Genomic DNA, 23,878 nt, shown 5'->3' with positions numbered 1-23,878 from the left:
AAGAACCATAACAAGTGATTGCTGATTGGGGATTTGGACGGCATTGTTACAGACGGATGTTAGCTCTTGTAATTTAGTCAGCTGACAGTCGATGTTTTCTCCCTTCAGCTACTGTATATCGACCAGGCCTCGGTGACACAGCACCTGCTGGAGGCTTACGTGCTGTGCTGCTGGGTCACTTGAGAATAAGATTTGTGCAAGTGACAGGCTTAAAAAGACGTGACTGGCAGAGCTTAGTAATGCATATGAAGTATCATTTGGCGTGAAACAAACAGAAGGGTTGATTCTGTTCATCTAGATGTAGCGTTTTCTGAAAACGTTACGTCTGGATGAACAACTCTTTGGATTTCCTTGCCTGGATGGTTGAGCATGAATCAACACAAATAGAAGGGTACACGGATTGTTTGCGTATCTACTACAGGATGATTCATTGTCATGGAATGATAATTTAAAAAATAAAGCCCTTGTTATGTTCCTGAGTAACTCTCCACAGAGTAGTGGTTCACACATTCAAAAGACCTCTGGTTTGAGACCCGAAGGAGACAAAAATCCATGGAAGAGCTGTGTCAGGGAGGTTACCTGGCACAAACATCTGTACAAAATCAAACATGTGAGTTACTGTGACAAGGAAGTAGCTGAAAGAAGTTTTATGTAGCTGAGCATTTAACACTTGAGAATTTTTGCTTCTTTTAATGAAGAGGTACTCTGACAGTTGGGTCGTTTATTTTGGTAAGACTGAAAAAAATGTGAAGCAGCAGAAGCCAGGACTCCGTATTTTTGAGGGAGAAATACAGTTCAGGCTCTGAAAACACTGGATCCTTAATGAGAAGTCTGATTGTATATGTACGTCTCTTTCTTGTGCTTTTGCAGTTTTCGGTTAGCAGAGGAGAGAGCCGAGGAAGGAGGAGCATCACTGCGAAATCCTTTGCCAGCATTTGTCCATCCAGCGGCCAGCAGTCATGGCAGCTGGATGGAGGTTCAGCTGAAGAGCTTGTCCTTAAAGTTACTTCACCCTTAAGAAGGCAATTCTTGAAATGGACAGACTGCATCACTCCAATGTGAGGGGCCTTTAACATCTTAATGACTTAATGAATCGTATATACTACCTATTTAAAGTAAATAGTTCAACAATTCTGTACTACCAGACTATAAAGGTGGAATATAAATGTTTATAATGTTTGATGTGTTTCTTTCCTTTCCTAGTCAGAATGTCCTGAATGACATTTTTCGTGTTGTTAAGTTGAACAAATAATTGGCTTAAAGTAATAATTTATATTTCATGGTTAAGTTTCTTTACACTGTTTTCTATAAAAGTGTAGCACTTTTGTTTGGAGTCACAAAAAGCATCTTCTCCTAGAGCAATAGACCCACAAGCCAAACTCCAAAATCTTAATGAGTGTACCCAGATAGACAAGAAATTGCATCCAAATAAAAGAATAATAAAGGCATCTAAAGCGTAACAAGTCTGCCTTTGTTCTTCCACTCCACCCACCACAAGCAGGCATTGTTGCAGCTTTGAGGGCAGCTCTGAGAGTTCCATGCCCATCGGCCTTCAATCACATGGGATGTCTGAGTTTGACAGTATAAAGTCTTTCTTCTAGAATAAAATATAACCCCTAAGCAATAGTGGATGAGCTGTTAGTAGCCATGCAGTCCACAGGGATCTAGACCAAGCATGGTAGTACAGTATACACAAAGTGCTGGTTAGGGATAAGACAATGGACCAGTAAAAACATCACTCGATGCCGCAACACTTAAATTTCTCACCATTTGCTTCTGTTATCAAATATTTTTGTTTCAATGGTAATATTTAAGTTGGCATCACCAAAATTAAAAAATAAATAACGCTCTTTAAAAAAGTGAGTCTGTTTAAAGGTAATTTCATTACTATAAAAGTATTAAAACACCCTCTTTAAAAAATAAAAAAAAAACCTTCACCCACCGAAACTGAATCTTCTACCGTATTCCTGCACCGCTCATTCCAAACCGATTGTGTCCATCTTTCCTTTGATTTGTCAGAGAGCATCATTGAGGATGCAGCGTGAGCTCGAATAGATTTTTCCTTGGTAAGATTTTCACTCACTAGCAATATGGAAGGTTTCACTCCTACTTTACACCAGGAGGACATCATCAGTTCTTGTCTTGGTCAAATCAATGGACAACATTCTTTCCAGCATAGCGGTCAATATGCAACGCTTAAGGTGTCTGAGGAAACTAAAGAAGACCAATAATTGTTATTAATAACATGGATCTCCCAAAGGATTGTATTTACAGGCTTTCAAATGTAACTATAACATGCACATAACCTACAAAGGTCCTGTCGTCCTGTCTGTGAATATCTGTGTGCAGGAATGTCAACACCGCAAATGGACCAATTATATAGTAATTGTGTTTTTACACAAAGAAGAACTCAAACATCTAGCCAGTGCATTCATGGCCACTTGAAGATGGTCACATGTATGAGTTCATTTGTCCATTGATTTGGTTAGAGAAGACCTTTTGTGTGTTTGTTTCATTTTTCAAATACGTGCTGTTGTATCTATCTCCTGACTGTCTTTATGGGCTGACAGTGATCTGAACCAAAAATTTCAAATTTTGATTCAAAATTGGCACCGATTTTCATCATGTATTTTGTTACTGCTAATATCAAAGTGCCTAAACATGCTATTTAAAATTGTTTTTTTGTGTGTGCACAGTTTCACGTAATGACAACACTGGTTCATCCCTCGAGTTGGATCCCTTTTTATGCTTGAATGATTCACAGGTCCGTGTTAAGTGGCTTAAAAATGTCTAAAATGGTCAGGTACAAGAGTGGTCTGGAAATGAATAAACAAGCATCCAATGTTCAAAGAAAAACTTTGGACCCTTTGGAGCAAAATATAAAGAAATGAAGGTGACTCGAGAGTTTTGCACAGTTCTATTACAGTAGTGGTGCTCATATTGAACATAGTGTTTCAAATAGTGAGGGAGATCAGTCTTGGCCCCCCATTTTTTTTTTTTTAGGATCTCTATGATGATCTCTAACTGGGAGCAAAGAAGCCCCACCTACTTGGCTGGCTGAAAGCGAGGTGGAAACGAGCTAAAAGGCAAAGGATAAAGTGAAGGGTTCCATCCATCCTCTTCCACTTATCCAACTGGGTGTCATGGGGGGACTGGAGACGATCCAAACTCCCTTTGAGCAACTATAAATAATATATAATAACAATATATAGTTAAAGTATGAAATTATTTTTGAATTGTCCAACATAAACTAATCTACTCACATTATCATTAGGAGAGTCAAAACCCAAACATAACATGGTGAACTTGGTAAACATCCTCCCAGCATCACGCTGGCACTTAGCATTTAGCACCATTGCACTAGGGCTGAGTTCAGCCATTACTGAGCTTGTTTACCATTTTCATGTTGTAAATGACACCTGTTATTGTGGAGCAGGCCATGTCACGTATGACATTCTTGACATTAAACATCATTTAAACTGAATTTTATAGCAAAAGTAAGTATTTTTGCTATAATGATAGCAATTAGGGGAAAAATTGATTTGCAACAGATTAAAAAAACCTTTTTTGTGCTGAAAAACCCCAATCACAACTAACTTGGCGTGATCTTTGCCGCTAACGTGAATAGCTGTAAAAATAAACGAATAAAAATCACAGCAAATCGATGGTTGCGTAGCTTAAAGACACCACAGGTCATTTATTTTAAATCTCTTCTCTCTTTTTTTCCCCCAGTTTCTTACAGGGACACTAGACACAAACAGGCTTTTGTGCATCAATTGCCGCTGCCCATTTGCATTGCATACAAAGGCACTCTGCGAAAGCCATTTTAAAGTGAAGGACGGTTAACAACAAGCATACATTGCCTCCTGTTTCCATCACAAACCACATGTGGGTTCAGAGCTGTTGAAGGTAAGGGACTACAGAAAACGGGGGTGAGGTGTGGGGTGTGTAACATTCAAAATTCAATCAAGTGAAGGCCATCTCCAGCAGGGTAACAGCGTGTGGAAGCAGGGTGGGGGGAGGGAAAACTCAGCTGAAGTTTCCACTGGGCCTGCTGTGTTCCTAATGCAGCCTTGGATGTAATTGGGTCCCAGAAGGCTGTTCATTATTGTGGGTGAGCGAGGCAACAAAACAGAAAGAGGTAGAAGGAGAAAGAAAATGTCTCATTCTTTGCTCAGTGTCTTTGTCCTGGCACCATTATGGGACAAGAGTTAATTAAAAGAGCAGTTGATGCCTCTGTTTTTCTCATCAATCTCACTTCTGCTCTTATTAAGTTTGTAATGACAGCGGAGCTTGTCCCTGTCAGCCACCAGACGCTCGACTGAGGGGAAGAATGAGGGGAAGGCGAGGGCGGGGCAGTTAATGTGAGAGACAGCTCATCTCAACAAATCTCACAGTGGTCAACAGCTAACATAATCCCTCCATCACATCTCGGGGTGACGATGTATAGTCCGTGGAGGATGAGCTACTTCCACGAAAAGGCGGCTGCTTTATTCGGGGTGTGGCAGGAGAGCCCATTTAAGAGGCGTGGCTTTACGCCCTAATCCTGTGGCTCCTACATGCAGCGCCTTGGAGGCCATTTTAATTCCTCCATCATTACAGGCACCGTCCCTGGAAAGCTTTAGTAAAGGTGACTGCTGACACTGTCATTCACAAGGACAATTTCAAAATGTCAGCCCATAGCTGAGATTTGTCTCATTAAAGTTGGTGGAGTCCATTATATCCATCCCCTCCTCCACCTGCCACACTCAATCAAGATGACTTGGAGAAATGAGGGAATTGAGGGGACTCATAATATGCTTATTTGCATTAGAGTTACAGTGAGACAGACAATCACTGACCAACAAGAAAGGCCTGTGGAAAAGGAAGTCAGCTGAGAGGGAAAACACTGCTGGCATTTGTAGAATTCACAAGCAGACCAAGCTTCGTTTTGTCTTTCCTTGCACATTGATGCCGGCTGGCAGGAGAGGTTTCCTCTAAGAAACATTAAAAAAAAAAAAATCTAAGTGTGACTGTGATAAAGACGCTGGCTCTTCATCCAAGGCGTTGTTCAACAGTCTTGTAACCCGAAGATTTACATACAGCTTTAATAGCCCAGCTCTTCATCCAAAACACATCAGCACACATGTAGATGCGAGGCACAAGTCAGCGGTAGATGTCACTTTCTGTTTCCCTTTGATCAGTTTCACTCACCTCAGTACTTAAACGTGAAACTGACGGGGGAAATTTCACATCATCAGCAATGTGGCTGCGTTTGGGTAGTTGGACAACGTGCAGACAAACCTGAGCCTCCAGTTTGTTTTAATCAGCTGTTACCTAAGCTTTTTTGTATGCTTCCTTATTAACACATGGCAAATTTTTCCAGTCGTGGTCCTCTCAGAGACTCGTCTCCTCCCAGGCATCTTCTTCTCAAACTTCTTTTCAGTGCCCAACCTCTGGGTGTGGAACCTGATTTAACGGTGGACATGCTTTTTGATCATAGTTAATGACTTCTAAATGAATTGTTTGCCACTTAGTTTTAATAGATACATAAGCAAAAACTGAGTTGCATCATTTTCACTTATCAAATCATTATTCACAGCACTGCAAAACCAACCAATGTTTTGCATGAATGTGCAGAAAAACGTATCAGAACTACACTGGATTTAAAAAAAAAAAAAAAATTAAAATTGCTAATGTTTATTCACCCTCATTTGTAAGAGATGTAGAAAGAAAAAGAAACAGAAGCTGAGTTTCATGTAAAAGGACGAAAAAAAGACACACCAGTCTATGTGAAGCTGCATGGCATTCTGATCAGCTGAGGGTAAAGAGGAAGGTGCACACCAACAAAGGCATATGAGCATTTCTGAACATCTGTTTCAAGGAAAACCAAAAAGGTAATGTTTGCCATAACAGTGACACAGTTTATATATTTAATCCAGCGTGGTGAAATAATGAAGCGATGATCAGCCACAGTACGTTGTTGGAACAAGGTCAACAGGAGTTAAAAAAGGTCAATTGCCTAAGCCTGCATGTGAGTATTAGGGCGTATGACAATACGACTGTAGAGTCAGTAGACACTTGTGCCACAAGTACATTTTCAATAGTGCTTCAGTCTGTAGAGGAGCACTTCAAGGTGGCACGTGTCGTTCAAGTCACAACACTGCAAGAACTAGTAAATACAAGGACATGAAGACACGTAACACTTACATCAGCTTACCATTTATCAGCTGCACTCTGACAATACTGTCAGGAATATAGAAAATTACGTTTGAGTTTTTAGTGGAGGTACAATTATTGTCAACACCTCTCTAAAAGCCTTTCAATAATAAGCACATATAAATACTGTTTATGGGGGAACAGAAAGAAAGAAAAAAACAGCACAGTCCTTTTTCCTTAAAATGCATCATGGAAACAGCTAGTGAAGGTGATGAAGGTGGAGGGAGGCTTTCTGATCAACCCAGCTAGTCTCCGAGTCTTGTGCCTTATACAAGTTCTCACTCTAGTGGTCTGAACATGAACTGCAGCTGACGGCCACACTGGGAGGAAGAAATGGCTAAAAGCTGCACTGTTTTTGCTTTTGCTGGTGTGGTCCGAGGCTCGATGACAGTGACTGCTTAGAAGCGGAAATGGATCGGGAGCTTCTTACTTCCAGAAGCCGTTTTACAGTCCGAAGCGGGCGGGGGTGCGTCTGGGTGTCATGGGGACCTCTTCTTTCCTTCCTGGCGTGCAGATTTTCACCGCCCTGAATCAGGAGAGAGAAACAGGTGCAGACAAGTTACTTCCTGTGGCAACATACACAACAAGAGCTTTATTCCTTATTGCGGTGTTTGGTCAACACTGATTGTTTCCTACTCTGGGTTAAAAGAGCTGTTTTTTTAAAGCTGCATGAAGAGGAGAATGAATGAAAAGACAGAGCGGTGTGTCTCTGTGAAGAGTGTTGGGACGTAGAGCCTGACGCCTCTGACAGTGCAATCTATCATCTTTAATTACAGCAGTGTGACACTGACACTTCTCTCGTGCCTCCCTCCTGCTAACACACACACACACACACACACCTGCAGCAATTACAACAATCAGGCCATAACCTCCTTCTGTCAATCTGTCCCCGCTCTCTGGCTTACCGGTCACTTTGGGAGAAAATGTTGTGCTTCCCTTAACACACACGCATCCAGTACCTCCATTAAGCTCAATGAACATGAATGTCTGACTGGTGGTGCATGTTTTATAACAGTGATACGCTTTAGTGTAGTGTCAGATGGCCCACTGACCATTCCTAAAGGACTAAATATATCTGAATACTTGATCTAACATGTTCCAGCTAATTTTTAATGTTATGTAAAGTTTTAAAATGTAATCACTGCTGACTGGTGTGCAACTGACAGATATGACAGATAACTACATCTACTTGGTGCACTCAATTAGATTTTTACCACATGTTCAGTTTGTCTAATAAATATTGTTTGTTTATTAAATGCTCCCCGCTCTCAAACAGCAGAAGTGGTAACTTGAACCTGCTGGAAAGTGCAATTTACACTTTAGTATTACTAAATGCTTTTCAACCTAATGTGTCAACAGGAATCTGAGACTTTTCTTTTGAAATGTATTTAATATTTAGGATTTTTAGGGGGGGGGGGGGGGGAGTAGAATTCATAAGAAGACCGACCACATTACAGAATAAAACTGTCAAAATCTCAATTTCTGAAAACATATAAGACCATCCAACCACTTTCTTCTTCTGTCTTCATGTGAGGTGCAGGATACACCCTGCAGAGGTTGCCAGTCTGTTGCAGGGCTAACACACAGAGAACCAACCAGTCACACCTCAGGTTAATTGAGAATCGCTGATTCACCTGACTCTGTGTATACTGTGGGAGGAAGCCACACAAGGAGAACATGCAAACTCCACACAGAGAGATGGTGCTAACCATTGCGAGGCTACATTTGGAGAGTTAAAACTTGCGTTGTCTCTTAAGCATTTCATATAGAACAAACACACAAGCTCCAAAAACACTCACTGCTCCCCATTTATACACAACACAAGCAACAGGGCCGTTTACTAATTCACAGCAGTGATCTGCGCTGCTGAACAGGGAGACGGGTGATAAGCAGCTGCCACTCGAAAGCACGCCCGACAGCATATTTCATCCCAGTCACACTGAACTCAGAGAGGAGACGCTCGTGAGGCCCGCCAGAGGACAAAGACAGCCACGAGCCCAGGAGAGCCTTCAACTTCATTATCAAAAGCCCAGCTTCCTCTTCTTAAATCTGATTCTTAATCCTATACCTCGAGTGTGATTATTTTCAACATATCTGTCACAGATGTGGCCACACTAAGCTCGAGACAGAAAAACCAGCTGATTAATTAACAATAAAGGGACTTTTTTAAATTTGTCTTTATAACCCTATTTCTCTATGTAAAGCTCGGAGATGGGTGTGAAATTAATTTTTTTGGTCTAATTTGAAAATGAACATTCCCCTCCTTTCTCTGTTCTGCTATGGCACAATTTAAATTGCTGCAGTAATGGGGGTCAGCCAGGAGTCAATATTATTTCTTTTTGTCTCGTCTGGAGGGACCAGAGGTGAGAAAAGCTCATCATGAAGAGTGAGAAAGGTGGAGTAGAGGGAGGGAGGGAGAGGTGGAGATAGGGGATTGGCAGCAGGGTAGGTAAATTAAACGTTTCTAATCTTGACTGTGTATGGAAAATGAGGGCCACAGGGAACTATTGTTGGACGAGGCCCGTGTAGAGAACCAAAAGGAGGGGAGATTTGTTGCCGCCTTACCTCACGCTGCCGGCGTTGTTCTTCTTCTCCTGCTCTTCTCGACGAGCTCGCAGCTGCTCCTCGGCCATGGCCATCTCCTCCTCCATGTTGGTGATCTCCTCCTTGGCCCTGCGACGGTTCTCCTACAAGTCGAACACGGACAAATGGTTTAAAAAGAAGAATACAGAAATGTTTACATGCACAAGTCAATGTTAACATGTTATTCTAAAATCAGTGCTATTAACAGTCTCCGCTCTTCTGAGGAGAGAATTTTATGGTGCAGGTAAGTCTAGTTCGTTTCACTTATAAATCTGTCTTTCTGCCTGAGGATATTTCCAGGTTGGAACAAGAGACTCCACCTGTCTACTACTGCCGCTTATCCAGAGGGAGGTGCCGGACCTCATTCTCCCAGGCCAACTTCTCCAGCTCATCCGGAGGCACTCCAAGGCGTTCCTAAACCAGCTGAGGTGTTAACTTTTGCAGCATGTGTTGCTCTGCCCCGGGGGCCTTCTTCCACTAGGGCCAGAAACACCTCACCTGGAAGGCGTCCAGGAGGCAGCCTCGTCAAATGCCCAACGCACCTCAACTGGCTGGTTTCGATGTTGAGATGTAGCAACTCTGAGTCCCTCACCGCGTCTCTATTCCCCAGCCACCTTCAGAGGAAGCTCATTTTTGCCAATTGTATCCATAATCTAATTTTTTTTGAGCTTGTGTTCATAAGGTGTCAATCTCACGCCTCCCTATCCCCTCACTTGTGAGGCCCGCACACAGAAACTCCTCCATTTGGGGCAACAGCTCATCCCCTAACCAGAGTGAGCAATCTACCCTGAGGAACATGGACTCAGACTTGTAGGTGCTGGATGCTGATTTAGCTCATTGGTTGAGCAGGTGCCCGAATGCCCTACAGCTGAGATGCAGCGGGCCTGGATTCCAGTCTGACCTGCAGCCCTTGGCTGCATGTCTTCCCCTGCTTTCTCTGCCCATCTTTTTCTTCTCCTCTTTGCTGCTAAAAATATAAAATAAAGGAAAACCCTAGAAATAAATCTTTGGAGGTGCCAATTCTTATCCCAGCCACTTTACACTGTAGTGGAAGCTGATTAGACCAAGACAACCACATCATCTGCGAAGTCTGTCAAAGTTGACACCAGTTGGCTGCGACTAGGATTTCAATCCATAAAAGTTATGAACAAGGGCAGGCCTGATGGGAAAGAATCCAATTTACTTCTGGCAATGCAAACCAAGCTCTCACTACGACTGAACAGGGAATAAATGCTTCATAGCAACGTGGCAGTCAGCCTGTGCTCACAGGGACACGGTCCACAAAACACATGTAGACTGGTTGGGCAAACTCCCACGCTCCCTCACGCAACTTTGAGGTGAATGAAGAGCCAGTCCAGTGCTCCACAGCTAGGATGGAAACTACGTTACTCCTGAATCTAAAAAAATCTTTTTTTAAGAAAAGTTGCCACCACACCAAAAAGCTGATAAGGACCACAGCTACAGGTTACAAGGTAAATCTGAGGGGTCAAAACAAAAACAACACAAAAATGTATTTTTTATATTTACACAGAATTTCCCACCTCTCCTTCTGACCTTCCTGTCATAGCTGCCTGCTCTTTCACCCCTTCCACAACCCCAACATCCACCTGTATGCTGCTCCACCCATTTCTTGACTTACCTGTCTGCTTTTTCCAGCATGTTTGATGCTATAAAACATGGGTCCCAGTTCTGCTAGCCACTCTCCATCCACTGCAGTCACACACTGCATGTACTCCTGCAACACAAAGCACAAGTTAACATCAGCAACATTAAAAATCATCAACTGTTTTTTGCCAAAAATCTACAGCAGTCAGTCTTCTTACCTTTGTGGTCATTACGAGCTCGTGGTAGATGATGTAGTCGGGAGTGTAGCCCATACCAAACAGGGAGCTGGTAGGATGGAGGTGACATGGCATACCTGTCCTCACATTCACATATTCCCCGATGCCCTGGGAGCAAACACATGCATAAATAAATTAAATGTTCAGGATTCTGGTTCCTGCAGTGTGCCTGTGTCTATGTTTGCACTATAAGGTCAGAGCAAAGCAGGTCATCTGGGCTAATTTGCTTCTCCACCTGGGTTGGACAGCAGGAAAATAAATTTAAAGTATATCCAGCATTACTATGATTGCTTGGGTTAGTTGCCTACACATAAGTCAAACTGAGAACCTTGATTATATAGTCATGATTTCAAATTTCCGTTCAGATTTTACCGCTGTATTAATGGGAGGCCAGGGGGGATATTTCACCACTCTGTAATTATGCTGCTATAAATCTGCCACAACCAGTCGCCACCAGGTGTAACATATTAACTGAAGGAAACCGTAAGTGAAGAAAGTACCTTGAGCTTGGCAGCCTGGTGGAAGTAAGCAGCACAGATGCATTTTCTGATGATGTCCCAGTCTGAACCACAGGAAACCAGGTTCATCCTCTGCTGCACCATGATGTCCTTCAACTGGGAGCGTACCTCACGCACCTGCACAAACACCGGATTTATTGGAGGTAGACCCCAACAAAACAAGTCCAACCTGGCTGCTTACGATTGTTTTAAAAATACATATTATTGCAATAATGTAACACCCTGAAAATCTCACAGGATTTAAACTTTGCCCAAACAGCAAACTTGACACTATTAACCATTAAAACTGCACAATATTCATATAACAGAGTTTACAAGTGCAAAGTGAATGAGAGAATAGGTGAAGCAGTGCAAGTCTGACCTTGCGCATGGCCTTGGTGTGGATGAAGTGCTCGTTGCACCAGATGCTAGAGTAATTGTTGTTCTTCCACTGCATGTACACATTAAGGTAGGTGAGGTGGTCACTCTCGGGGACTGAGAACTTCTCCCTCACCTGGTCACTCTCCTCCTCACGACCCTGTAAAATCGCACAGACAGAGTTTAATATTTAAAAGTGTTTATTAGTGTTTAAAAATGCAACAGCTAACCAGCGTGTATGGATGGTGTCCCCGCCACGTAGCACAGTCCAACATTCATTTTCTTCACTTTTTCCTTTCCTTTTTTTTTTTTTTTTAAGTCTCCACTAATTCCTGAGGGAATTATCAGACTTTTAAGCTGCTAGCCACCAACTGTGTCTGTCTTCTGTCTGGTACAGTGAATTAGCTTTTCCACTGAAAAGGCAACAACTAAAAATAATGCCATGAGGGTGCTAAGAGTGAGCCAGAACAGTGCGCGTCTGAGGCGGAAACGATACGAAAGGAAAAAAAAAGGAAAGCTTTTAAACTCCGAAGAGCTCCCTGGGCTTTATATGGACCAAAATATACTAAAACAGTGCAGATGTCAGGCTTTTGATGCGATTCTCATGTCATCATTTGCTTCTTAGAGCAAACCTTTTCACATTCAAGAAGTCATGTGACGGCAGCTCATATTTATTTATTTTCGAGAAAAAACAACACACATTATTAAAAATTTTAAAAAAAGGAGTTGTACCTTAGGTCTGTAAAAGATAGCTGGCACAGACAACATGGAGACGATGATGAGAATGTCAGCACTGCAGCCCATGTCACAGGACACTATCAGCATCTTAGAGAGGGCGGGGTCAAGCGGAAACTCCACCATCAGACGTCCCGTTGGTGTCAAAGCTCCTGAAAGGACGACAGAGGACACCGTGACAAACTCAGCGTGTGTGCAATATAAACGTACATGACATGTAAAGAATGTAGGAGGGACAAGTATTAAGATGAGTGGATAAGCTGCTTTTCCATCAAAAGCCTGCTGGCGTAAGGGAGAAGGCAGCATTGTGTGACACTTATTTATCTTTCACTGTGAGAGAGTAGAATGAACTGCTGACAGCTGAGAATACTTGTAGGGGAAAAAATAGAGTGTGAGATCAAAAAACTTTGCAGTTTCAGATTTAAATGATTAGACGAAAGAGTCTAAGAAGCTTACGAGGAGGAAAAGCAGAGTAGCAGAGAAGCCAGTTTGGGGCAGGTAAGCCTTAATCAGAGATAATCTGCTGTTAACACACCATACAGGGAATCATCAAAAGTCCCCCCTTATCCCCAAATCCCTAAATCCCCTGGAATCTGGCTAAGGATGAGACCAAAATGAGACCCGACCAGTCAAATCAAACACAGGATCAGTTACTAGGCAATTACTCCACTGGCTAAACCTCACAACTGTCTCCTCCAGGCCTGTTTGCAGCGTCTGCACTATCAATGCAGCATCCTTTACAGAAGCCGGTCTCGTGCCCGTGTTTGGGGTGTCACAATCACTATGTATCAGCTCAAAGCAGCGCTCAGAGGGGAAATGCAATTCCTAAATACCCAATATCCTCTGTCATCACTTCAGGAAAATGATTTATATTGTTTGGCCCTACTGGAAAAAACGACTGACCTGGGCTAAGTCCAGCCTGCTACAACAAATTTGATATATAATTTTACGTCCATTTAACACAAATGGAGGATACAGAAATAAATTTAGACTTAGTTTTATTTTATGTCATCACTAATCGGAAAATATAATGCTTTTTCTTTTCTTTTCAATTCATGAGCCGTGGAGTACCTGTATCAACAGCAGGTATTGAGTCTGAGACCAATCTATATACATCTTATATATAGTTTTTTTATACATTAATCTGACAGTAACCCTCTCAATTAATCACTTATTTGTTTTGTCTATAAAATGTTAGAATATCATGGTGAGCAGTGATGGGAATAACAGCGTTACAAGTAACGGTGTTACTAACGGACTTTTTTCAGTAACGAGTAATCTAACTAATTACTATTCCTATCGTTACAACGCCATTACCGTTACCAACAAGAAAATGCGGTCGCGTTACTATTTTTCAACAAACAGACGGTTGAAGCTGTGTTCAGCTTACCGCACCTTATATCAGTTGCACGGAAGTAGCTGTAAGTAATCTGGGCGCTACAGCTTTAAGCAGCTGCGCGCGCTCCCGCGGACGGCAATCCCGATCACTTTTCGGCACAACACCTGAAGCAAGGGGCCAAACAATCGCATGAGTGCTGCTGTTTGGCTGAGGAAGAATAAAGTAGTCGTGGTAAGCCAATCACACGACCACTTCAAAATGACATAGCAACAAGGTGATATATACCAGTTTTTAAATTGTGCTGATACGCCGCGTAAAACAAGAGTCATGATAAACAATATATACGCGCCGTTTTTTCCCTCAATAGTTTCGTCACTACTATTAGATTGTACACTTTTTTTAAAAGTCGACATACTACAAATAAATTTAAATGGGGGGAGGATTTCCGGTTGGACACTAAACACAAACCTGTGTTGTCCAAAGCTCCCAAGATCCAGAGCTGGTACATGGAGTTGAGCATGTTATCCTCAGGTGGTGGATCCATGAAGTGGAAAAGGAGCAAATCCTGAACACCCAGAGACTTTAACAGCAGGACTACATTGGCCAAGTTGGTTCTCTGGATCTCCGGTATGGTGGTGGTCAGCATCTCATTCTTAAAGGCGCTCTGAGTGTACAGCCTGTTCGGGCGGAGGAGACACAGAGTAACGGTCAAACTGGTTTGCTTGTTTTTGAAGCAAACTGAGAGCTTGAACGGAGAAGATGAAATATGCTCATCTTATTATGTGGACACGCGTCATTAGGAAAGTACCGAGCATACAGTCAGGTCCGTAAGCTTTTGGACTGTAAAACAAGCCACTGCTGTGGATTTTAAAATCACACAGTCAAATAACTGAAATGTAGACTTCCAGCTTTAATTTAGAAGATTTTCATTATTTATTTTTTTACATGAACTGCAATTACAATTCAGTCATTTTCACACAGTTTGAAAATGTTTCCTTTTCCCTTCTCTTCCCATGATTTGGGAACAAGTTAATTTTGCTTTTATCTGTTACATTTTTTTCCTAGAACTGTGCGGGCTCTTTTAAATGTTTTATGGCAAACTCTAATCTGAATTTCCCATTCTTGACTTTAAACAGTGGTCTGCACCTCATCAAGGAAAGTCCTGATACCCCCACCTACTTGATGGTGTTTATGACTTTGTTAGATGTTGTGAAGCTGCTGACCTGGACAGTATAATCATTATTTTTAAGAACATAACAAATTGTTGATTTAAAAAACAAAAAAAGTTTTTTAAAAGTTTCTGCTGTCTCTTAAAGGTTTATTTAGTTTTTTTGTTTTCAGCCTAACATCCTTCATTCGTTAAACCACGAGGGAACAGGCCTCAACCGGTCATGATACTCCTTTCAGCGAACTTCTAAACAGTTATTGCAATAATTTTATCAAACCCCTTGAATTAAAGCAAAAGTCTACATTTTTATCTTATTGAAAGTCCACTGTGGTGATGTACAGAGGCAGAGAAAGTGTCACTATCCAAATATTTATGGACCCGACTGTAGAACGACTGCAAAGGGAAACTCCATAAGTTAGAATTCAGGGAAACTTCCTGAGCATGGGTTAAAGTATCTCTTTCAGCAATTACAGCAGTCTGGTGTAGGTGCTTATAATTACAGGATGATTTGAACATTGAGGGATTTGAGCGTGTGCGGGTGCCTACTGCAGGCACCCACACACGCTCAAAGGATCTTTGAACAGGGAATTCTCCACACGAGCTGAGTAAATCACCGTGAATCTCTCTGTGCGCTCTCACATCCACAGCTGCTCAAACGCCTCGACTGCGCCGTGTAAAACTGTTCCAAAACCGATTCTTTGTATATTTTTGTGAGCTTGTGTGTTAAGAGCAGGTGGGTAGGATTTATCTCAGCATACGTGGGCCTCACAGCTCATTGCAAATACAAAATGCTTCACTATGTGTAGGCACGTCAGCAAGTCTCTATAATATGTTATAATAAGTTATAATATATCCAAAGAGCGAGAGGTCAAGTAAAACCTCTAAAAGGATCTCCTTTCCTGCCGTACAAACAGTCAAACTGCATGAAATCCTCCAGAGATTAGGCTTCTGGCACTCTCCCTCCTTTGCTGCCTCTGTCTGTCTTGAAGGCATGGCCACAACACACATGAACACAATTTGTGAACACATTAACAAACAGTTCAACCAGAATGATGCAAGCTTTTTAGACAAGCAGGAGCAGAATAAAAGCCTGACTCTAACCCCAGGTGGTTTGTTTCTGAATATGTGCCATTCAGCCAAAAATACATTTACAATTGTAATGTGCAACTGGATTGCACATAGTTACTGTGAGAGGGTTTTAAAACAGGCAGAATGAGAATATCTTCCCTCTTAAAGGATCAAGAGACTTTCAGTATTGAAAACAAGAAAAGCCTGAGTTTAAAAAAACAAAACTGCTAAAACTGTAAACTATGCACTAATTCCAGCTCAGAAATCCTGGAATGTGCCATGTGAATGTGTCTGCACAAATACCAAGTGTGCATAAAGCAGACAAGGGCCTGAATATTACCTGTAACATTGCCCTGGTCCCGTACGTCCTGCTCGACCAGCACGCTGGTTGGCATTAGCTTGGCTAATAGGATAAACCTGGAGCGCGTCCATTCCAATGCGAGGATTAAAAACCTTTTGAATAGGGAAAAAAAGGGAAGTAAATATCAATGGTGTCACTTTCCTTAAATACTGTACAGTAATAAAAATATCTTCAGCGGGATTGAGCTACCTTAAGTTTGCAATAGCCTGAATCCACAACAAACATGATGCCATCCACAGTGAGGGATGTCTCTGCAATGTTTGTAGCGACTATGCATTTTCTCACACCATCTGGAGCCTAGCAAGCGACGAAAGAAAATTCATCAGCTGAAGGTTATTAGTTTGTGTAAAATTTTTATTTAAATTAATTCACAAGTGATAAAAACCTTCTGGAAGATCTTGGCCTGGAGGTCAGATGGAAGCTGAGAGTAAATGGGAAGCACAGCTAGAGGAGGAGCATTTTCCAAGTCTTCCAAACGCTCCACAATCTGATCCGATGTCACCTGCAATAACAAGGAAATACTTAAAACTTTACCAGACTCTAAAACTAAGATATTTCCTCTATGTTTTTATTTTATTTTAGTTAGTTTAGTTTTCCAAGTTCACAAAATTGATTCAGTTAGTTTTCTCAAAAATTTTGCTTTTCTCTTTTTTACTAAAACTAGAATAACTTTGGTGAGAGCACACAAACCAAAACAATCAATAAAAAATTATATATATATATATATGTATCACGGTCGTGTTGCTTACTTCAATGTCCTCTTGCCCAGGCATAAAAATGAGGATGTCTCCCAACAGCCCACTGAGGTGAATCTGCAATGCTTGCTTCACAGCTGCCTCCACGTAGTCCTCCTGAGGTGTCTACAAAGCACCAGACACAACAAATCATCCAGACTTTGCATAATATATGAACTAGTTGTATTTCATAAACTGAAAGCTTCATGTTGAGGTAAAAATATGGCAACCTAATTTACGTTTATTACCCGTATGATACAAGGTTCACAGATAGGCTCTTATACCCGAAATAAGGAATAAAAACATAAACATACCTTGCTAAACAAAATGTCAACTGGAAATGTTCTCCCTGGAATATGGAATATAGGTACGTTGCCAAAAAATGATGCAAACTTGTCAGAATCCATGGTTGCAGACGTAACTATGAGTTTCAAATCGGTGCGCCGAGATACAACCTGATAGAAAAAGCAAACAGAAGTGAAGAGCTTGCTTGACATCATCGAGTATTCTTCTCATAAAAGTATGTCGTACCGACCTCACGTAGCAGACCAAACAGCACGTCAGTATTCAGTGAGCGCTCGTGAGCTTCGTCCATTATAACAGCACTGTAGTGGTCCAGGTCCGACTCCCTCAGTGACTCCCTGAGCAGGATTCCATCTGTCATGTACTTTATCAGCGTTTTCTCAGAAGTACAGTCCTCAAATCGGATTGCGTAACCAACCTAGAGGAAACATTGTCAAAAGAATCAAGTGAAACTGGAAAAAAAAACGTGAGAGAATGACCACCAATACTCCTGTTTGACATGCACAGATATTCATTTTAATAAAAATGAAGGGGGGGGAGCAATTAAAGCAAAGATAGTACCTACTGACAGAAGTAAAACAGAATTATTTTAAACCCTCTAAAAAAAATAGGTTCTCCCTTTACCTACTACTATTTTTCAGCACTTGGAGTTGATTATTTCATTCACTGCCACAGGTCGCTAACAAACCTGATATTTTCCTCTTGCCCACTAGATGGCAGTGTTACACAGAATATGCAAGATGGCTCCAGTGTGTTGGCTTTACCTCCTCTCCGAGGTTGGTGCCGATCTCCTCGCTGACTCTCTTGGCCACGCTCATGGCAGCCACTCTTCTGGGCTGAGTACAACCCACCATGCCGTATCTGGTGTAGCCATCCTCGTGCAGGTACTGGGTCAGCTGGGTGGTCTTCCCACTGCCGGTTTCCCCAACAACAATCACTATGCTGTTGTCCCTGCAGTTTGCAGTAAACACAATTAAAAATTGAAGGTTATACTCAAAGAACTCATCTCAGTTTTAATACGGGTTTCTTGTGACTAATTCCACCATCCATTAAATAGTAAGCAAATCAAATGAACTGCTTAGTTGATGAGTGTAAACAAATATTTGTCCAAACAGCCAATCACCCACATCCCTCTGTCTTTTAATGTCAAACTCATTTTAAAGGTGGAGAACAATCAACATAGTCTTGGTATCAATACCTTATGATATTAAGAAGCTGCTGTCTGACTGCAAAGATAGGCAGGTACTGTCTCTGCTCCAGAATGCTCTTCTTCTTAGCAAATTCACTGCTGGCCTCGCTCTTCTCTTTCATGTGGTCTGCAAATTTTTGCTCTGCTCTGTAAAGCAAACAAAAAAAAAAAACGAATACAGTAGATCAGACAAACACTAGACTTCAATGCTACAAGCCAGATTATTAATAAAAGAGAAAATGTCTGTCAGCTCACCTGTAATCTACTTTGCCGTCCTCTCCTACAGCTTTGCCCCCTGGCATGTCTTCATCCTCCGTCTTCTTAATACCCATGATATCCCCCAACTTGGTGCCTGCCAATTCCCAGTGTTTGTGCTGTGCCTGAAAACATAATTAAGGGCAGGTACACATATTCAGATCAGAAAAAGAGTGAACACAGCATCTGGTGTCAGAGTCATCCAATAGTTTTGCCTCATTAATGATTTATTCCTCACACCGACACGGATTAAAATATTGTGATTATTCATTTAATGAAGGAATGTTGGACAACAGTAGCATAAGACATGCATATGTAAGCCTATCAGAATTTATTTACATATTAATTTCATTTGTTAGAGATTTGGATCGTATGTGGCTTCCTACACAACTGTGCAATACCAAACTACACAATGTATATGACAACTTGCACAATAATAGGGCATTTAATAGATTACATTATTACAATCAGGAATCTGTAATATGATCATAGATCTGTTATTATCATATTATTATTATATAATGTATCTACTGTGCAACACTTTCAGGCATTTTAGATGTCTAGAGTCTTTATTTTGTAATTCCATGAGGCAGGTATCCCATCAGTCCCACGTTCATTCTGCAGCATGACACAACAATCCCAAAACCAAAGCCAGTTATAAAGAAATGTCTTCAGTGTTCAGAAGGGCAAGGAATCCTGCAGCAGCTTTACATACTTTTGTACACTAAGTTATATTGTGCATTGCACTAAATGCCATTACCATTCTCAGACTGAACCAGCATGAAGTCTGAGGCAGGGTCACTAAATCCTTTTCTGTGAACCTGTCTGAGTGGAATTGCATGCCCAGCATACCTTCTTTCGCTCTTTCTGCTCACGATGTTTACGGACCAGCTGGCTGCCCTTTCTAGAGATGATGGCCATATCAGAAGTAGGATCTTTCACAGGGATGACAGGTTCTGGCTGCGGGAGGACAAACACACACATATTGACACTAAAATTGCTAAGAAATTCCTCAAGCGTAATCATGAGACAAATATAACATCTCAGAGATTGAAAATGTTAATGATGAGAGGCTTTACCTGTTTAGTGAAGACTATTCTTCCATCCAGGAAGGGAGGGACCAGGTTATGAACCAGCAGGTGAACCTTGGCGGCATTGTCCTCCTCAAAATCTTCATCCACTTCCAACCTTTGCACCACACCACTGGTCAGCATTCGATTGGTCTCCCACCGTTCATTGTCCTTTAACAAGAATCACAGCCTCTTACAAAGGTATACCCACACAAGATCACCGCCCCACCTCGGTGTCTTAGATCTTCTTCTTCCCTTTCTCTCTCTGTCCCCGCCCCCCGTCTTGCCACCATGGGGAGCAGGGCTTTCAGCTGCTCTGCTCCTCGACTCTGGAAATATCTCTTCCTTCTCTCTCTTTAAGACCCAACTCAAAACTCACTTGTTCAAAATAGCTTATCCCACATAACCTCTCCACTCTGCTATTTTAAATTTGTTTTATGACTTATTCTTTTATGATTGTGTAAACTGCTTGCTTTTATGTTGCTTTTATTATTCTGTGTCCTTGAGTGTTCTGAAAGGCGCTTTCAAATAAAATGCATTATTATTATTATTAAAAGACATACACACACACAAAGATCACCTGCATGCAGTGGCAAGTCATGTATACAGATACACAGAAGACTTGCCACTGCATGCAGGTGTACAGTTCTGATTTTGGTAAATATTAAAGCAGAATGGTTGTACCTCATTGATCTGTCGTTTCTGGGCAGATATTCTTTTTTGAGTCTGCTTCTGAAGTATCTGCTCTCTCTTCTTTACGTAGTCGTCAGAGGTGGAAGTGAAAGGGTTGTGGAACTCATCATAGCCTTCATCCATCATGTACCAGTCTCTGTCAGCTTGCTGTAATTTCAGTTAAATAATCAGATAACAGAAAAAAATGCTTATGTATGAGGCATGAAGGAGTGATAATTTTGTACTCACCTTCTGGTCTTCCTCCCACTGTTCTTTCTCGTCCTCATTATCAAACATAATTCCTGCACCACCTTCTTCTTTCCTCCCTGAAGAAAAGACAAAGAAATTAAATTTCTCCAGCATACTATAAATGTTGAATGAAGGTTCAATTTAGCTTCTTTTTTTTAACAGTACCTTTTCCTTGTGATAAACGAGGTGTGGATCCCAAATGCTTTCGGTCATTGGCCCATTCATTATACTTATAGGATGGGGTAGGCAGGGGCGTGTCGTCAGGATAACGACCTGATCTAACTGATCTAAAAGCAGATAAATGGGATGTTAGCATCGAGTGGCAGTTAAGCATTTCACACAAAGTGCAATCATATTTACAAAAGCCTCTGATGAATCTAAGAAACTGATGATAACAGTATGATCATAACACTTGGTGATACAAAAAGGTGATATGCAGCAAAGAGCTGCGAATTTTATTTTTTATAAAATACAAATAACCATGCTGCCAAATAACATTTAGAGCTGAAAATGATTCTAAATGCAATTCAATATCTTGTATTCTGTGTGGGGTCACAAAAATTTAAGCTACAATACACGACAGTTGCTCACCTGTCCCTTCTCTCACTCTCTCGGCCAGAGCGTTGGCTTCTTTCCGAGCGGTCGGACTCTCTGTGAGACGGGGCAGGGGAAGGAGATTCCCACTGGGAATGCCTTGAGCTGCCAAAACCACTGTCATCCTCATCCCAGTTGGAGCGGGAGGGAGTGAAAGAATCTATGTAAAAACAAAAGAAGGTAAGCGATCAAGTTGAATACACAACATTTTGTACATGGCAATAAAACAAATTCAAATAAAAGCAAAACAACCTCTGGGACGACTCTGTGGAGTTTGGGGTTCATCTCTCTTACTGCCCCGGCTGATGCGATCGGACCACCCATCCCTCTGTGAGCGTTCACTCCTCTCACTGCGCTCCCAACGCTCCGACCGACTGCTGCTGCTGCCACGACTATAGCCGCTCTCGCGGTCATCTAACAGACAAAAGCAAAGGAATCTTAGCATCCTCAACTGATCTAATATTTGCTTTCATTATCACCTGATCTACAATGTTAAAAAAAACAAAAACAAAGGAATATCCAGAGTTTTGAGTGGTTCTTTCTTACAAATACTAAAAAAAGGAAAAAAAAATATCACACTAAAATCATGATGGATGGACTAAAACCAAAAGTCAATTTTAATGACTATTAGAAAACCAAATGATTTATGGAGTCACCTCTTTCACTGCGTCGGTCTCTGCCCTTATCTCTACTCCTTTCTCGGTCTCTCTCTCTGTTTCTGTCCTCTTTAGAGGAGGCATAGACTCCATGCTCGCGCCTCTCCTTCTCCCTCTGCTGGTGTCTGCGTCTGAACTCTTCGCTGACCCCTCCAGGGTTTGAGGGCGTCTCTGAGCCAGTCACACGATACTTCCTGCTAGCGAGACAAAAATAAAAGATTCTTAATTACATTATAGGATTTCCGATGAGAATTCCTCAGTCAAGTACATCATGACTTTTTGCTCTCTGCAACATTTCCAAGTCACAATCCCATATACGAATAAATTATAAAACAGCACATTGTAAAAACTTTTTCCACAAGCCACAATGAAAGCTTTAAGCTCATAAAATGAATGGAATACCTTTCTATCTATTCTTTGTAGAGTGTTCACACTTACCTCTCTTTTTTAGCAGTGCTATTGTTATCACTGTCTTCTTCATCAGATCCAGAGTCACTTTTACCTTCCTCCCAGTCTTTGTACGAGGAAACCTTTGACTTCTTGCTACTTCTGTCATCACTGCTAGAATCTGCTTGTTCCTTAGTCTCACGCTCCTTCCTTTTCTGTGCTGCCAGAAGATCCAAGCCCAGTAAAGATGTGCGTGGAGTGGGTGCCCGAAATACATGGGGCTCTGCAGCAGCGCTCTTCTTCTTTACAATCAGACCTCCAACTTGAACGGTCGGATCGGATCCTTCCAGCCTATGCATTGACACGTCATCATCCATTATCTGTGAAGAAGTTATGATATGAGAAGGAGTGCTAGTAATCTTTGCTGGTGATATCACCATTGATAACATAATTACATTCTATCTCAGGTTTCTTTGCACATTTATTACACTTTTATGTTGCAGATCATCAAAATAAATTTTAAATGATGATTTTACTTATTAAGGAAAAAAAGTTAATCTGGTCGTATGTGAAAAAGTACTTGCCTCTTAAATATAACAACTGTTAAGAACTGCAATCAAGTGCTTGTGATAACTACTAATGAGTCTTTCACATCATCCCAGAGGAATCACCGTGTCCACACTTCTGTCCAGAACTGTTTTAATTCAGCCACATGGCAAAGCATCTCGATTGGATTCAACTCCAATCGTGTGTATTTACTCGGGTTATATTTACCTGGAAGGAGACAAATACTTTTTCACAGCACTGTATCGACAGGCCGTCATTTCACAGTCATACTCAGAGTCCAAGCTAGGCTCCAATCAATAGTCCAAACCACAGACTAATAACATTTAAATTATTTACTTATTGACCGATTACTGATGTTTGAAAAAAAAAAACCCTCCAGGATATGAAGTAGCAATAATAACTTTTTACCTCGATCCAAAATTAAATAAATAAATCTTTGGTGGGAAATAAGTCACATATGTATTAGTGCCTATCACAGTAATAGTATCAAAACTTAAGTTGAGGTTCCGCTGTAGTTGGTAACATGCTTACGTAAGCTCTACGCATAATATTTAAGCAGCTAACATTGCTCCATAAAAGAGCTCGTGGGTAAGAGTTTCATTTAAAAAACTATCACGTACCTCAGACTGAGCGGCTAGCCTCGGCTAGCCTTCGAGCTGCTAGTGTCCAGACGAGAAGGTGCAAAAATGCCGCGTGTTTCTGTCAGCGTAAAATACAAACACTCTCACATGAACGTAAACATCTGGGAGCAACTTATGGATCACAAAATGAATCACAAAACCACCACTAATGGCGTCAGAGAAAACGATTAACGATCGGTTTTCGTAAACTCAACGCGTATGTTTACAGATGAGGGAGCAGCCATTGCAATCCCACAATCCTTCTTCTTCTTCTTTGTACGGCGATACCAAACCGTACAAATGAAAAAGCGCCGCTTCTGGTTTAAAGTGATTACTACATCTCTTATATTTTTTTTCTATATTTTATGTTCAGAATCAGAATCAGAAATGGGTTTATTGCCAGATGTTGAGCAG

The 23,878-nt window shown here is 41.4% G+C and overlaps 2 protein-coding genes across 5 annotated transcripts in view; one reads left to right on the top strand and one right to left on the bottom strand.

The window, feature by feature from the left end:
- The window catches only part of LOC146525675 (uncharacterized), a 145,606-nt gene extending 140,564 nt beyond the window's left edge, over positions 1-5,042 (top strand). For all 3 annotated transcript variants that reach the window (XM_085162972.1, XM_085162978.1, XM_085162985.1), the window contains one exon: positions 871-5,042. The gene's annotated coding sequence lies outside the window, so the exon portion shown is untranslated. The remainder of the gene's footprint in view (positions 1-870) is intronic.
- A 751-nt stretch (positions 5,043-5,793) lies between these two features.
- dhx38 (DEAH (Asp-Glu-Ala-His) box polypeptide 38) lies at positions 5,794-23,750 on the bottom strand. 2 transcript variants are annotated; one of them, XM_085162849.1, is made up of 27 exons: positions 23,465-23,750; positions 22,329-22,657; positions 21,891-22,087; positions 21,487-21,648; positions 21,232-21,394; positions 20,806-20,927; positions 20,641-20,717; positions 20,404-20,559; positions 19,729-19,890; positions 19,502-19,609; positions 18,650-18,774; positions 18,404-18,541; positions 17,970-18,156; positions 17,438-17,623; positions 17,217-17,357; positions 16,918-17,028; positions 16,554-16,670; positions 16,358-16,465; positions 16,148-16,260; positions 14,040-14,248; positions 12,230-12,384; positions 11,502-11,657; positions 11,123-11,257; positions 10,605-10,730; positions 10,421-10,516; positions 8,764-8,885; positions 5,794-6,724 (listed from the first exon to the last, which is right to left on the bottom strand). In XM_085162849.1, exons 2-27 carry the CDS (start codon positions 22,652-22,654, stop codon positions 6,643-6,645), a joined length of 3,780 nt encoding a protein of 1,259 aa, XP_085018975.1. In that variant the 5' UTR covers positions 22,655-22,657; positions 23,465-23,750; the 3' UTR covers positions 5,794-6,642. The 2 variants fall into 2 exon arrangements, with proteins under 2 accessions (XP_085018975.1, XP_085018985.1); XM_085162859.1 differs by having other exon boundaries at positions 21,891-22,084.
- Between the last annotated feature and the right edge of the window lie 128 nt (positions 23,751-23,878).

This window comes from Neolamprologus multifasciatus, chromosome 1, assembly GCF_963576455.1.
Source record: "Neolamprologus multifasciatus chromosome 1, fNeoMul1.2, whole genome shotgun sequence".
NCBI classification, from domain to species: domain Eukaryota; kingdom Metazoa; phylum Chordata; class Actinopteri; order Cichliformes; family Cichlidae; genus Neolamprologus; species Neolamprologus multifasciatus.
The sequence above is the reverse complement of the archived record's forward strand: the minus strand, read 5'-3'. Positions and strand labels throughout refer to the sequence as shown.

Coding starts and splice junctions, on each gene's coding strand:
- dhx38 (XM_085162849.1), bottom strand. CDS start 22,654: ATGGATGATGACGTGTCAATGCATAGGCTGGAAGGATCCGATCCGACC. Junction 17,029..17,216: donor TTGACATTTTGTTTAGCAAG/GTATGTTTATGT, acceptor GGTGCTTTGTAG/ACACCTCAGGAGGACTACGT. Junction 16,466..16,553: donor AGGCCAAGATCTTCCAGAAG/GTTTTTATCACT, acceptor GTCGCTTGCTAG/GCTCCAGATGGTGTGAGAAA.